Source organism: Ascaphus truei, chromosome 2 (assembly GCF_040206685.1).
Source record: "Ascaphus truei isolate aAscTru1 chromosome 2, aAscTru1.hap1, whole genome shotgun sequence".
Lineage (NCBI taxonomy): Eukaryota > Metazoa > Chordata > Amphibia > Anura > Ascaphidae > Ascaphus > Ascaphus truei.
Genome location: NC_134484.1, coordinates 253,656,330 through 253,672,009, shown reverse-complemented (window position 1 = coordinate 253,672,009; position 15,680 = coordinate 253,656,330). Strand labels below are relative to the sequence as shown.

General features: G+C 44.2%; 2 protein-coding genes across 6 annotated transcripts in view; one reads left to right on the top strand and one right to left on the bottom strand.

The window, feature by feature from the left end:
- LOC142487224 (uncharacterized) overlaps positions 1-718 on the bottom strand; it is an 82,651-nt gene extending 81,933 nt beyond the window's left edge. For all 3 annotated transcript variants that reach the window (XM_075586107.1, XM_075586109.1, XM_075586108.1), the window contains exon 1: positions 596-718. The gene's annotated coding sequence lies outside the window, so the exon portion shown is untranslated. The remainder of the gene's footprint in view (positions 1-595) is intronic.
- The window catches only part of LOC142487223 (uncharacterized), a 42,459-nt gene that overhangs the window by 3,448 nt on the left and 23,331 nt on the right, over positions 1-15,680 (top strand). For 2 of the 3 annotated variants that reach the window (XM_075586105.1, XM_075586102.1), the window contains exons 1-4: positions 739-849; positions 9,163-11,476; positions 12,689-12,751; positions 13,421-13,486. In XM_075586105.1, the coding sequence (XP_075442220.1) occupies positions 9,197-11,476; positions 12,689-12,751; positions 13,421-13,486 (2,409 nt within the window). In that variant the 5' untranslated portion in view covers positions 739-849; positions 9,163-9,196. Of the gene's footprint in view, positions 1-738; positions 850-9,162; positions 11,477-12,688; positions 12,752-13,420; positions 13,487-15,680 lie in introns of those variants that run through there. The other variant, XM_075586103.1, reaches the window with a different exon arrangement.

Genomic DNA, 15,680 nt, shown 5'->3' with positions numbered 1-15,680 from the left:
ACTTGTCATATCAATATACCTTCCTTTTAAATACAGAATGTTTCCTGTCAAAAAAAAGAGTATTTAATTGACTTTTCTGCAGTGCTCAAAGAATGTAGTTAATGACTTTTACCTCTACAACGACTATATCTGGAGAAACTGTTACCAAAATAATTTTCAACACATTATCATTGAAGTAAAATAATAAACCCAAACGATTAAAAAAAAATAAAACAGTGGAGTATATTAAATTTGCTATTGTATAATAATAATAATAATAATAATAATAAATGGGTAATAACCGATTACCATTTATCACTAAAAATTGATAAACAGAATGAGAATTGGTGCAAATAAATCAATATTCGCCTTGTTGTTGCAACATTAAATAATCTATAAGAAACAAGTAAAATCAGCAACAATATGTACAGTAAGGTAATAAATACATAGGCAACAGATATAATAATAAATAACAATAATAATAAATAGCACTGATAATAATATAACTATTTACCAGTTATAATAGTAACAATAATAAATAACCCGTCTCCCGGTCTATATTTATTTCTAATTAAACACAGCAGTAATTATAACAATAATACACTATTATATTAACCTCTCTCTGGATCACACAGCAGGTGATAACTTCAGACGCGCGGTTGTTGTGGGGACACAGATAAGAGCCGGACCGAGTACTTCCGGCTGCGGGGAGTGTGACGTCACACAGGAAGACCCTTTCAATAGACCTCCCACTCACATTCTGTTCTGTACGTCACATCCTCCCCCTGTTCCGTACGTCACATCCTGCTCTCTCCTTTCTGTGCTGTGTGACGCCGGGAGCAGGGAGATAAACACACAGACAGTGAGAGGGTAAGAGACACATTCATAATGTCTGCACGTGTATATAAAGAGCGCGCGGTACATGTATGCACTCACCACCCCTCTCACCGTGTTTGTATATACCCTCCCCCTTACTGTTTGTGTATATATACCCCCACCCCTCTCACTGTGTGTATAGTGTATATAACCCCCCCTCACTGTGTTTGTATATATATACACCCACCGTGTGTGTGTGTGTGTGTGTGTGTGTGTGTGTGTGTATACACATACACACCCCATCCATCTCACTGTGTGTATGTGTATATATACAACCCCCCACAACTCTCACTGTGTGTGTATATATATATATATATATATATATATATATACACCCCACCCCTCTCACTGTGTGTGTGTGTGTGTCTGTGTGTGTGTGTGTGTGTGTATATATATACACACACACACTACCCCTGCCCTCTCACTGTGTGTATATACACACCCCACCCCTCTCACTGTGTGTATGTATATATATATATCATTGCGCTCAACTTGGATAACTGAATAATAACAGGCTGGGTTTTCTGACAAACTGCAGTAATAGCAGCAATATAATAACAGATAAAGGGCAGCGCCCCCATTTTAAATGGTGAAAATGTACTGCCTGCCCTATAAAATGTGAATTTTTAGGAGCCAGTATTTTGGTAGGCATGGGTGGGTGATGTTCCGATTACCACCCATCCCCCTCCAGTGTCTCTATGTCATTGTATATTTGTGACACACTGCCACACATATACAGACTGACTCTCTCACACACACACACTGCATTGAGAGGAGAGGCAGGAGGGCTCTGACTAGCTCGGCCCTTGCCCAGCTCCTGATCGCCTCCCCCCCCGTTCTTCTCACTCAGCGGTGACTTGACCGGTCAATTGCTGCCAGATCCAGCTTTGACGTTGCTGGTCGCAGAGGTGATTGACAGGTCATCATTGGTCACAGCAAACGCGCTAGCGGGAGAATTTTAGGCAACGAGGCGTCTGAGATTTTTCCATGCTTGTGTATACGTGTATGTATTGTGCGGAAAAAAGTCAGCACTCTGCACTTTTTTTCCACATTATGTATGCAGTTTTGTTGTTCACCCCAGTAGATGTCATCGTGAGGAGTACTGATCCGACCTGGACTTTTTTTTTATATATCCCTATATATCTTCAATCGAGAGAAAAAAAACACTTGGTTAAATTTTAGTTAAGATTTGTAAGCAAACCCTTCAAACTTCTGGAGATTTCAAGTTAATGTGACACATATAGATACAGTAATTGGTGGATGGTGCTTCACAAATAGATGAATACTCTGTTGCTAATAGACAAACTCAGTGAGTATATTTACAGTAGAGTGCTGTCCAGATGTCCATAATGACTGAATCAATAACAGGAACAATCCTAGGGAGACCTAGACCCCTTTATTATATCTTCCCATAGGATGAACAAATTACAAAACAGACACTGTTAAGGTAAATGTAGACGGGGTTGTACCCATTACATGATAGTGTTTTTTCCAGACAGGGCAATCAGTCCAGACGTGCAGTCCTCATAGGTAGACATCATAGATGTGTTAGAAAGCAGAAGCACAGCCAAAGTACAAGGAGAACAAAAATTCCAGGGCAACTCCAAATTGCATAAAAAAGTGTGTTTAATACACAATCAGCTCACAATGGTGATGTAGGAAACATGTTTCGTCCAACGGGACTTTATCAAGGTGTGGGTAAAACATACAAAAACAGACATTTTAAAGGAGAAAACTTGCGCCACTACCAGCATGAGTGACATCATCACCATGCGTCCCGAAATCGTGTCACATTGACGATGTGCCAATCCCATTGGCCAACAGTGTCAGTTGACACATTGAGAACAAAAGAAGCTTTAATCAATCCAGAAAATTAAAGCAAATATAAACATAAATAACCTGAAAATGACTGAAAAAATGTATACCAATTACCAGTGTTCGACAAATCACCCAAAAATCTACTCGCCCAACCAAAAAATCTACTCGCCACCTAGTCCCGCCCCCAACCCCGCTTTAAAATAAAATATATAAATAAAATACATTTAATAAATTCCTAGTCAGAACAACATTCGTTTTTGACAAATGTATTTATTACATTATACTACAATTAGTCCTTGTTACGTACGTACGTGTGTGTGTGTGTGTGTGTGTGTGTGTGTGTGTGTGTGTGTGTGTGTGTGTGTGTGTGTGTGTATGTATGTCGGATCTAGAAATAAAAGAGACAGGTGAATGACTAGTTTCCTGAACCCCTTAACCAGTGTCTGGACGTCCCCGCTTCACAATATCTAAAGCAGTAATCCCGCCTGGGATCTTACCTGATCCGCAGTCCCTCAATGTCCAGGTACCTCATTCCCGCAATGTTATAAGTTGGAGTGGATGTGTTCCCTACCTGTCTTCTGGGTTAGGGGGGGGTTCCGATGTCTTCCATGTGATGCTTGAGTCAGATCTGGAAGAAAGCAGTATAGGTTATTTTGGTGTAGTATAGGACAGTTAAGATATATAGGGTAAATAAGATATCCAGATACAGAGAGGGGGAGAGGGGAGGGGGAGAGAGGGGGAGGGGGAGAGAGAGAGCAGGGGGAGAGGGGGATGGGGAGAGAGAGAGGGGGGAGAGAGAGAGAGGGGGGGAGAGAGAGAGGGAGAGAGAAATAGAGGGGGAGAGAAAGAGAGAGGGGAGAGAAAGAGGGAGGGGAGAGAAAAAAAGACAGAGGGGGAGAGAAAAAGAGACAGGAGGGAGAGAGAAAAAGAGACAGAGGAGGGAGAGAGACGAGAGAGAGAAAAAGAGACAGAGGAGAGAGAGAGAAAAAGAGACAGAGGAGAGAGAAAAAGAGACAGAGGGGGAGAGAGAAAGAGAGAGGGGAGAGAGAGAAAGAGAGAGGGTATAGAGAGACCAGAGACGGGGAGACCAGAGAGAGGGGAGAGCAGAGAGAGGGGAGACCAGAGAGAGGGGAGACGGGGGAGACCAGAGACACGGGGGAGACCAGAGAAAGGGGAGAGACCAGAGAGAGGGGAGAGGGGGGAGACCAGAGAGAGACGGGGGAGACCAGAGAGCGAGGGGCAGGGGTGACTGACTGACCGGGGCAGGGGTGACTGACTGACCGGGGCAGGGGTGGGTGACTGACTGACCGGGGCAGGGGTGGGTGACTGACTGACCGGGGCAGGGGTGACTGACTGACCGGGGCAGGGGTGACTGACTGACCGGGGCAGGGGTGACTGACTGACCGGGGCAGGGGTGACTGACTGACCGGGGCAGGGGTGACTGACTGACCGGGGCAGGGGTGACTGACTAACCGGGGCAGGGGTGGGTGACTGACCGGGGCAGGGGTGGGTGACTGACCGGGGCAGGGTTGGGTGACTGACCGGGGCAGGGGTTGGGTGACTGACCGGGGCAGGGGTGGGTGACTGATTGGGGGGGGGGTACCTCTGGTGTCACACATACTCCCATACACACATACACATTCTCCTATATATATATACACACACACACTCCCACATACATACACACACTCCCATATACATACACACACTCCCACATACATACACACACACACTCTCACATACATACACTCACACATACATACACATACACTCACACATACATACACACACTCCCACATACATACACACACTCCCACATACATACACACACTCCCACATATATACACACACTCCCACATATATACACACACTCCCACATATATACACACACTCCCACATATATACACACACTCCCACATATATACACACACACACACATATACACACACACACACAAACACACATATAAACACCTATATATACACACACACACACTCTCCCATGCCCACACTCACTCTCTCTACACACCTTTTGGAAAGGCCGCGACCAGCACCACCACGCTCCCCCACCCATCTCCTGCTCCGCGGGGACATGAGGGGGCATCCCCCGCTCCCATCACCCGGCGCGCTCTCTGACGCGGGACCGGGGGGAAGCGGGGACATGAGGGGGCATCCCCCGCTCCCATCACCCGGCGCGCTTTCTGACGCGGGACCGGGGGAAAGCGGGGACATGAGGGGGCATCCCCCGCTCCCATCACCCGCCGCGCTCTCTGACATGGGACCGGGGGGAAGCGGGGACATGAGGGGGCATCCCCCGCTCCCATCACCATAACTGCGGGCAGCAGGAGCGCCGGGGAGGGGAGGGAGGTGGGGGAAGGCACAGATAATACTTACTGTGTCCTCCATGGGAAAAAAATGGCAGCTCGTTGGGGGCTGGCTCATATAAAGCCTGGCCGCGCGCCCACAAAGTCTGGGAGCGCGCGCCAATCATCTGTCAGGTAGGGGGAGTTTTTTTTTTTTCCAGCCAGCGCGAGCAGGGAAATTTAAAAAAACAAAACACGTGTGCTGCTTGGGCCAATAGTTACTCGCCCGGGGGTTAAATCCACCCGCCCCGGGCGTGTAAATGTATAGGATTGTCGAACACTGCTAATTACATAACCCAGAGGAATCAATGCAAGCAAACATAAAGTAATAACAAAATTATTAATAAACAAAATATATATATATATATATTACTGCCTAAAATAATTGTTAACAAAAAACAATATATGCTAAAAGAAATATGCATATATGAAACCACAATGAAAAAATGAAGGATGGATAGTCCTAGAACCATCAATCCAACATGAAATGTAAATACAGACAACACATAGAACCCCACCAAGCTCTTTTTGGGAACCCCTGAGCCCCCACAAAATATATTTGTATATAAGTGTCAAAAGGAGAGCTATTGAGGGTGGCAAATGTATACAACAAGCGACAGAGAAGCCCAATGCTACATCCAATATGACAAAAATACACAATAAAATACTTATATATTCTCTTGAAAAAGTGTCATTTAGTTTAACCCTTTGGCCAAAGCGTTGTAAGCTTGCGAGCCACGTCAAGGCAGACACCCGTTCGCAAGTCCTAACACTACCAGATAAAATACTAATATACCTCTATTAGGATTAAAATTCTAATTTACCTCTATTAGGAGGGAGAAAGACCACAATGGATCTATATCCAGTAAAATGAGAACAAAACAAGCTTTGATCAATCCAGAAAATTAACAAAGCAAATATAAACAACATAAATAGCCTGAAAATGACTGAAAACATGTATACCAATTACATAACCCAAGAGGAAACAATGCAAGCAAACATAAAGTAATAACAACATTATTAATAAAACATATATATATATATATATATATATATATATATATATATATATATATATATTTTACTGACTAAAATAATTGTAAACAAATGTAGCAAAAAACAATATATTCTAAAAGGAATATGCATACAGTATATGAAACCACAATTAAAAAATGAAGGATGGATAGTCCTAGAACCATCAATCCAACATGAAATGTAAATAACCCTTTAATATAAGAATATAGAAGATACCCAAATGGATCTTTTTACACCGTTTCAATAATTGCAATGATGAAAAATAGAAATATGAACAAAAAGCACATGCCAAGGCAATTTGGAGTTGCCCTGGAATTTGTGTTCTCCTTGTACTTTGGCCGTGCTCCTACTTTCTGACACTTCTATAAGGTGACACATAACCTTAACTCCCCCCACCCCATGCTTTGCTGATGTCATCATTCAGACATGATCCCATCCAAGAATGTGGAATGCAGCCTCATAGAACCCGGCTTCTCCATTCCATCTCTCCCCAGCCCGCTCCTCAAACATCAGGCATTTCTGGACCATTCTTCCCCATCTCCCCAAGCATCACATCTCTTTGATCCCTGTCTCCTCCTGTTCCCCAAAAACATGAGGCCAATCCATTTGTCCCCGAGCATATGGCTTCTCTGATCCCTTTCTACTCTCACCTCTCAAGCATTAGGTTTCTCGGGTGCCTTTCTTTACCCATCCTACTCATCCCACATGTATAAGGCTTCTCAATTCAATTGAATTTGTGAGAGAGTTATGAGCAACTGAGAAAAAGGAGCTATAATGTAAGTTTCGTCCAAACCTTAGCTATGGATGTGTGGTATCCCCCTCACTCCACGTCTGTGTGTGTATACATGAAGAAAAATGTCGCCGCTTAGTTCTTCTACTACCAATAACTGAAAAATGTGAAATAAACGAAAATATGTAAATTGATGTGACCATATTAAATGAATATATGTAACGGGAAAGGGTGACTATTAATATCTACATAAAATAGTGATCATAAAATCCATACATGTAGAAGGGGGGGGGGTGATAGACAGCACTCTGATACAATGACTCAGCAAGGTTGCAGGGTGCACGGAACAGGAAGGGACCCTAATACCCTTCAGAAGTACTAACAAACCAAAAGTTGTACCAGCACTCTCTGTCTCACAGCTATAGATATAGGCGAATACCAGTGTAGGGAATATGAATAATTTAATGACACTAATAATAAACTGAAAATATAGCAACAATAGCCAATACGCCAATGCAAGAATAAATATCACCATAGAGAAAATCAAAAAATAAAAGGGGGTAGAGGGGAAAGAAGGAGAAGGGGAAAAAACATGAAAGAAAAGGAAAAAATCACAAAGGCAGATGGGACTGGTTTTAAGGTCACAGACAGCCTCCAGGTGACCGGTGGCTTGTCCAGAGCGTCTCACTGCATAGCGGGAACCCTCCATGGAAGCAAGTAACAGCACCTGTTGCTCGCACCAGAAAGTGATAAGCTGTCCGATCCCCCCCCCCCCCCCCCCGTCTCTCTTCCCAACAATGTCAAATCGTCACGCCAGCTGATGGAAGCTGCAACTAGCGTATTTCCAAACCGCCGGTAGAGTCACAAATGACACACAAACCACATGGCCCAACGCTTTTCGTTACGCTAAATGTAACTTTAGAAGGATGTGAATGAGTCAATGGCACAGACCATTTTTATACACGTTAGGCAACAAATTGACTAATTGATTGCAATGAAATTGCAACAATCTAAAATACAAATAGACACACCTACAATGTTAAGATAAACATAACAAAATATAAACAATATTTAATTAGGAGAAGGCTCTATGATATTTGTTAAAACTGTAAATAAAAGAGTTAAATGAACTAATTGAGAATAAATAAATACTCTATTTTTTCCACTCCTGTGCCGTGTTGGTATTTTGGATCACTAACGTGACACTTACAGTTACTCCCTCTCTACCTTGCACCACATCTACCTGTACAACCACTCTACCTAGTGTGGGCGGCCATCATTCCTTGGTAATATATATATGTGTATATAATATCTCTCTCACGTTTGCCCTTCTTCGTGAAATAAGTGACCCAAAGCCTTCCTTCATTAAGCAGGCTTATTTCATGTGCATAGATATACAGGAACCCTTTCTCAAAATCCTATTACATCAAAGATTATGATTTATGGGCTGAAACCTTGGACTTATCCACAGGGATTAGTAAAATCTTGGGTGCCTAAAATTCCCCCCCCCCGGCGCTTGTGCTGTGCGCAGTAATGACTGATCTGTCAATCACCGCTGCGCTCCCCAGCGCCATCAAAGCCGAATGTCGCGCCCTGGGACTGGCAGCAGCGGTGATTGACAGGTCAAGTCACTGCCATGCTATGCCGCTCAGAGAGGAGGAGAGTGGGGTGGAGAAATACTCATCGGAAATCAGGAGACAGACGTGAGGGCTTGGGGCGTTTGCTGCCTGCCCGCTCTCTCAATGCACACTGTAACTGGGGTGTGTGATTGTCTCTGTGAGAGAGAGTGGTCTAAGATGTTTTGCCATAGCCGCTGGACATTTTCCCCACAAGATAATGTATAACCTTGCCCTAAAAACCCCTAACTCATTACCCTAAAACCAACACCAATCCTTACACTAAAAACCCTAAATGTAACACCTAATGCTAATCCTTACTCTAAAATCCCTAATCCTAACCTCTAAAACCATAACACTTTACACTAAAAGCGAACTTAATCTGCTAACGGTGTGATTACACTGCTAACGGTGTGATTACACTGCTAACGGTGTGATTACCTTGGGGGCGAAACGGCCGGCAGCTTATTGTTCCTGACTGCTGAACGGCGGGGGAGTGGCTGTGGCATACTGGCCACGGCAAATGGCAAAATGCTGACAGCTAAAGTATTTTATATTTTTGTCCACCTCTGATTAAATGAGCATTATTATAGAAGTTAATTCTTGTAGTAAGTATATTTTTGCATGGTTGTTTTTACAATGGCTGCACCCTGTCATCGTTGTGGCTAAAGTCTGAATCAGTTATATATTTTTTAACCCTGCTTGGCAGTTAAAAATAAAATAATACATGTTTTTTTCTTTTTCAGATTACGTTCTTCCATTTAGCTTGTAAAAGAAAACATGTTCCCGAGACCAGGCATGGGCTACAGACCAAGCATGGGCCCGATACCAGGCATGGGCTACAGACCAGGCATGAGCCCCATGCCGGGCATGGGCTACAGACCAGGCATGGGCCCCGTTCCAGGCATGGGCTACAGATCAGGCATGAGCCCCATGCCAGGCATGGGCTACAGACCAGGCATGGGCCCCATTCCAGGCATGGGCTACAGACCAGGCATGGGCCCCATTCCAGGCATGGGCTACAGACCAGGCATGGGCCCCATACCAGGCAGGGGCTACAGACCAGGCATGGGCCTCAGACCACTCATGGACCTCAGACCACTCATGGACCCTGGACCAGACGTGGACCCTGAACCAGACGGGGACCCTGAACCAGACGGGGACCCTGAACCAGACGGGGACCCTGAACCAGACGGGGACCCTGAACCAGACGAGGACTCTGAACCAGACGGGGACCCTGAACCAGACGTGGACCCAGGACTAGACATGGACCCTGGACCAGACATGGACCCCGGACCTCACATGGACCCCGGACCAGGCATGGGTTACAGACCAGGCATGGTTTACAGACCAAGCATGGGTTGCAGACCAGGCATGGGCCTTAGACCATTTATGGGCCCCAGACTAGGCATGGGCCCCAGATTTGGCATGGGCCCCAGATTTGGCATGGGCCCCAGATTTGGCATGGGCCCCAGATTTGGCATGGGCCCCAGACTAGGCATGGGTCCCAGACCAGGCATGGGTCCCAGACCAGGCATGGGCTACAGACCAGTCATGTACCCAGGACCAGGCATGGGTTACAGACCAGATATGTGCCCCATACCAGGCATGGGCCCCATACCAGGCATGGGTTACAGACCAGACATGGAGCCCGGACCAGACATGGAGCCCGGACCAAACATGGAGCCCGAACCAGACATGGAGCCCGGACCAGACATGGAGCCCGGACCAGACATGGGTTACAGACCAGGCATGGGCCCCGGACCAGGCATGGGTTACAGACCAGGCATGGGCCCCGGGCCAGGCATGTGTTACAGACCAGGCATGGGCCCTAGACCAAGCATGGGTTACAGACCATTCATGGACCCCGGGCTAGACATGGACCCCGGGCCAGACATGGACCCCGGACCAGACATGGACCCCGGACCAGGCATGGACCCCGGACCAGGCATGGGTTACAGGCCAGGCATGGGCCCTAGACCAGGCATGGGTTACAGACCGGACATGGACCCCGGACCAGGCATGGGTTACAGACCAGGCATGGACATGGGCCAGACATGGGCCCCAGACAGGCCAGACATGGGCCCCAGACCAGGCATGGGTTACAGACCAGACATGGACCCAGGACCAGACATGGACCCCGAACCAGACATGGATCCCGAACCAGACATGGGTTACATACCAGGCATGGGCCCTAGACCGGGCATGGGCCCCAGACCAGGTATGGGTTACAGACCAGACATGGGATACAGACCAGACATGGACCCTGGAGCAGACATGAACCCTGGTTCAGACATGAACCCTGGTTCAGACATGAACCCTGGTTCAGACATGAATCCAGGATCAGACATGGACCCAGGATCAGACATGGACCCAGGATCAGACATGGACCCTGGATCAGACATGGACCCTGGATCAGACACGGACCCAGGACCAGACACGGAGCCCGGATCACACATTGATCCCAGACCCGACATGGGCCCTAGACCAGGCATGGGTTACAGACCAGGGATGGACCCCAGACCAGGCATGGGTTACAGACCAGACATGGACTACAGACCAGACATGGACTACAGACCAGACATGGACTACAGACCAGACATGGACCCCAGACCAGACATAGGCCCTAGACCAGACATAGGCCCTAGACCAGACATAGGCCCTAGACCAGACATAGGCCCTAAACCAGACATAGGCCCTAGACCAGACAAAGGCCCTAGACCAGACATAGGCCCTAGACCAGACATGGGTCCTAGACCAGACATGGATTCTAGACCAGACATGGGTTCTAGACCAGACATGGGTTCTAGACCAGACATGAGTTACAGACCAGACATAGTCCCCAGACAAGACATGGACCTTCGACCGGACATGGAACCCGGACCAAACAAGGATTACAGACCAGACATAGACCCCAATCAAGACACGGACCTCAGACCAGACACTGGTTACAGACAAGGCATGGATCCCAGACAAGGCACAGACCCAAGACCAGACACAGGCCCCAAACCAGGCACGAGCCCAACTGTAAATCCATCTGACTCGGCCTTAGAACATCACGTAAGTATAGCTCTTCAATAATAATAAGGTAACAAACACGTTAATATAATTGGCCCGATTTGTCAAGTGGCGGTATGGGGGTATTATACCTGATCCGGTATTGATTCCCATTGACTGCACTCAATGAATCTGCCCCATGTGAGTTTTTCTTTCTATTCTGGGAGAAACACAATTGGAAGACACTATGGATAGCAGCTAGTATAAATAGTGTTCTGCGATTTCAGTTTTTATTTATCAACAAAATTCCACTACATTTTCTGTGTATTTTCCAAACATTACAACCTGGATAAAACTGGGTAAACATAAAATAAAACTGAATTATTTTCCCCCCCATATATACACATTTTACTACAATACATGCTGATATGTATTGAACACCTAACGTTCACTGCTTTTAAATTAAGTAAAGGATTCTAGACTTCTTTGTACAACAGCAAGATTGTGACATGAACCAAACATATCACGATATGACTGTCTGCTCTGCATTTTGACGTTTGGTCTTACACCCTCAGGGGTAGAAGTTGTATAGGTGTATCATTCACTGCAACTCCGCGCCTGTTACGGCATGATATAGAAAATGACACCATGCAGGCACACTGATATCATTAATTTGTTCATACTTTCCATCAACATTATAGGGCCTTATTCTATATCATCCGTATTGTAGTCAATGTGGATTTTCAGTCGAAAACACCTCGAAAGGCTGTATTGTACTGTATAGAATTACCCCCATAGTCCATATAATGGAGTTCCTGTATTTTGTTTTTGGTTAGTGACTGCACCCAAAGCTTTAGTCACGTTTTTATTTTATTTTTTGTCTCCCATACTCTGGTGCCATTTAGCAATAGTCAACTGCAATAGTTGCTGGGAGCTAATTTATAATTGCACATTTAGTTATGGACTTGTGAATCTGAAGGGATCTTTTATGAGTGGCAGTGGGTTGATTAAGTGATACTGCACTGTTAATCTCTTAAAAGGAAGCAGAATGCAGTAAATGCTTTTTTAATGTATTTTAGCTAACCACCTTAAAAAAAACTGACATGAAGAGATTACGACCAATATGCTGTGATATTCTATAAACTTAATTCAATGAGCTAAAAGGTATCTCCTAGCGCCATAAAGTATGTTATGGAAAAGTACTGCTTAGTAAATATGGGCCCACACAATTCTTTTCCATGTAAAAATCTGTTTTATTTATGTTTCCTGCTTTAGCCTGTAAAAGTTAACCTCGGAAAGAGAAAGTGTGGGGAGTGGAAGGAGGTCTTTATTTGTCATGTAAGTATTTTATTCCATAGAAATATAAAACAATGAATTGAAATAATTTTAAAGGAGGGCTTTATGTCTTGTGTTGTAAGAAGCATGGAGTTGCAATAAAATAAAAACAATCAGCAGTGTGCAAACAAACTGGTTTTGCTGCGATCTGCCTATCGGCTCTTACTTAAAGGAGGAAAGAATTCTGCAGGGACTGTGGGAGTCTGCAGTAACGAACCTAAGTTATTACAGAGCTCTTAGACAATCCCACATTGTCACTGTTGCATGATTTCATAACAATATTTATACAAAAGAAGAACACTGCTTCAAAGATTTAAAAATGAAACATATAATTAGGGTAACGAGGCAAAGTGCACATGCAGAGAAGTGGTTATGCCTATGGGCTCAGTTCCACATAATCACATTGTGCTTCTCAATGTATCCTTCCTACTTAAATTCACGTTAAACTGGATTATGTCAGTGATGCCAATATGGTGGCAGGTGTTTGGGGCCATTTGGTGCATGTTGTTGGGTGTTAAATAAAACAGTGCTCCTATAAACAGTTGGTACTGAATAAATGGTAACTCTCATTGTCTCTTAGTATAATCATGTATGTGCACAGAATAGAACACACCTTTTATCCGTGTACAAAATGATAACCAGTGGTGCATTTGTCAATCTTTTGTAATCTAGGTATGTAATGTATACTGTCCATCTGCTGCACAATTGAACACTCATTTTGCTGGATTAAAACACAAGGTAAGATAACCTGCATATTTATATCTGGAATGCATCTATTTAATGCTGCTCAATGGCATTGTGCATCTTAGTAAAAAATAATAGGTATTTGGAGGTTGATATGAGAACCAGACCATTTATTTACTGGCGCTGTGGAGGTAAAAATGCAGGCCATTGTAGAACAAAAGTGAACTAAGGATAGTAATATGTTTAAGAGCTTAAGTGTAGGTTATTGGCACCTTTAAATAAAAAAAATAGAAAAATAAACAGATGCCGGGTGCTTACTAAATGTTTAATGAAAAAACAAAATGATACTTAGCAGAGAATGAGGTGCATGCAGAGGGACAGGGAACACCAACAAGTCCAATTGATACACAGCAACAAGAAATTCGCAGCACTCTCCAAATGATACTAAACCAACAGGTGTTCATGGCGCAAAGTGACTAAAATATACAATAAAATGTGCAACTAAACCCAGTGAAAAATGTAACACTGAAGACACATAATACTGTTACTCCATAGGCCGGAATCCTCTGGTTCATGGGCTCCCTGTTGACCTCATATGGAGAAAAGGACATAAATGCATAGGGTATAGCGCATTAACATTTTACTTAAGGTAACAAACAACACAGAGGGGAAAGGAACAACTCACACTTTACCCGCTGGTAAAAAAGCAAGAAGTGACTCTGGACGCACTTCAACACTCCTCCCGGATCAGCTGCTCGGCGTGCGGGTACATACGTGCACTGGTCTCCCCCGTCCACGTCTCTCACCCGCGATCGGGAGTCCCCTGCTTGTTTCACGCATATCAGCCGCCTCAGCCAATCAGGATCCTCAAGGAGAGTTGATACGGTGGCCTCAAACAGTCAGAAAACCCAACGCGTTTCGTCATACGACTTCTTCTGGGGTCATGCTTTCTACACTCTGTAGTATACCTTTATACTAAGCTACGCATCATAGAAAACGAACGCAACTGTCCTATTCTAAGCTTTGCCAATAGCGCTGCTACTTGTGTTAATTACAGAGTGCTAAACTCCAAGTACACAGCTTCTCTTGATTAGGTTGCACTAACATCAGTCACAGAAAATGTTTATACAATACTTAATAAAATTCACTCAAAAACTTTAATTAATACAATGTTTAAAATGATAATACATAAACACAGACATGGAAAATATGCTATATAGACCCTATATTATACTAAACACCCTATCTACAAATAAGAAATGTTCTGAATATTTCTTATTTGTAGATTGAGTGTTTAGTATAATATAGCATATTTTCTATGTCTGGGTTTTTATATGATCATTTTTAACATTGTATTAATTAAAGATTTTGAGTGAATTTTCTTAAGTATTGTATAAACATTTTTTGTGACTGATGTTAGTGCAACCTAATCAAGAGAATCTGTATACTTGGAGTTTAGCACTCTGTAATTAGCACAAGTAGCAGCGCTATTGATCAAAGCTTAGAATAGGACAGCTGCATTAATTTTCTATGATGCGTAGCTTAGTATAAAGGTATACTACAGAGTGTAGAAAGCATGACCCCAGAAGAAGTCGTATGATGAAACGCGTTGAGTTTTTTGACTGTTTGAGGCCACCGTATCAACTCTGAGCTATACTCCGTGAGGATCCTGATTGGCTGAGGTGGCTGATACGCGTGAAACAAGCAGGGGACTCCCGATCGCGGGGGAGACCAGTGCACGTATGTGAGCAGCTGATCCGGGAGGAGGGTTGAAGTGCGTCCAGAGTCACTTCTTGCTTTTTTACCAGCGGGGGAAGTGTGAGTTGTTCCTTTCCCTTCTGTGTTGTTTGGTACCATAAGTAAAATGTTAATGCGCTATACCCTATGCATTTGTATCTTCTTCTACATATGAGGTCAACAAGGAGCCCATGAACCAGAGGATTCCGGCCTATGGAGTAACAGTATTATGTGTCTTCAGTGTAACATTTTTCACTCGGTTTATTTGCACGTTTTATTGTATATTTTAGTCACTTTGCGCCACGAACACCTGTTGGTTTAGTTTGGTTAGAATTGCAGGTTTGGGGAAACCGCTGGTGTTTAGGCAGCAGTTTGATTATATCACTATATCACATATTTGTTGCGCTTTATCCTTTGTTTCACTCTCCAAATGATAGAAGAAATCACAGATTTATTAATACGTCAGGCAAACCAATGTAACCAAAACAGAGCAACGTTTCGGACCTACCAC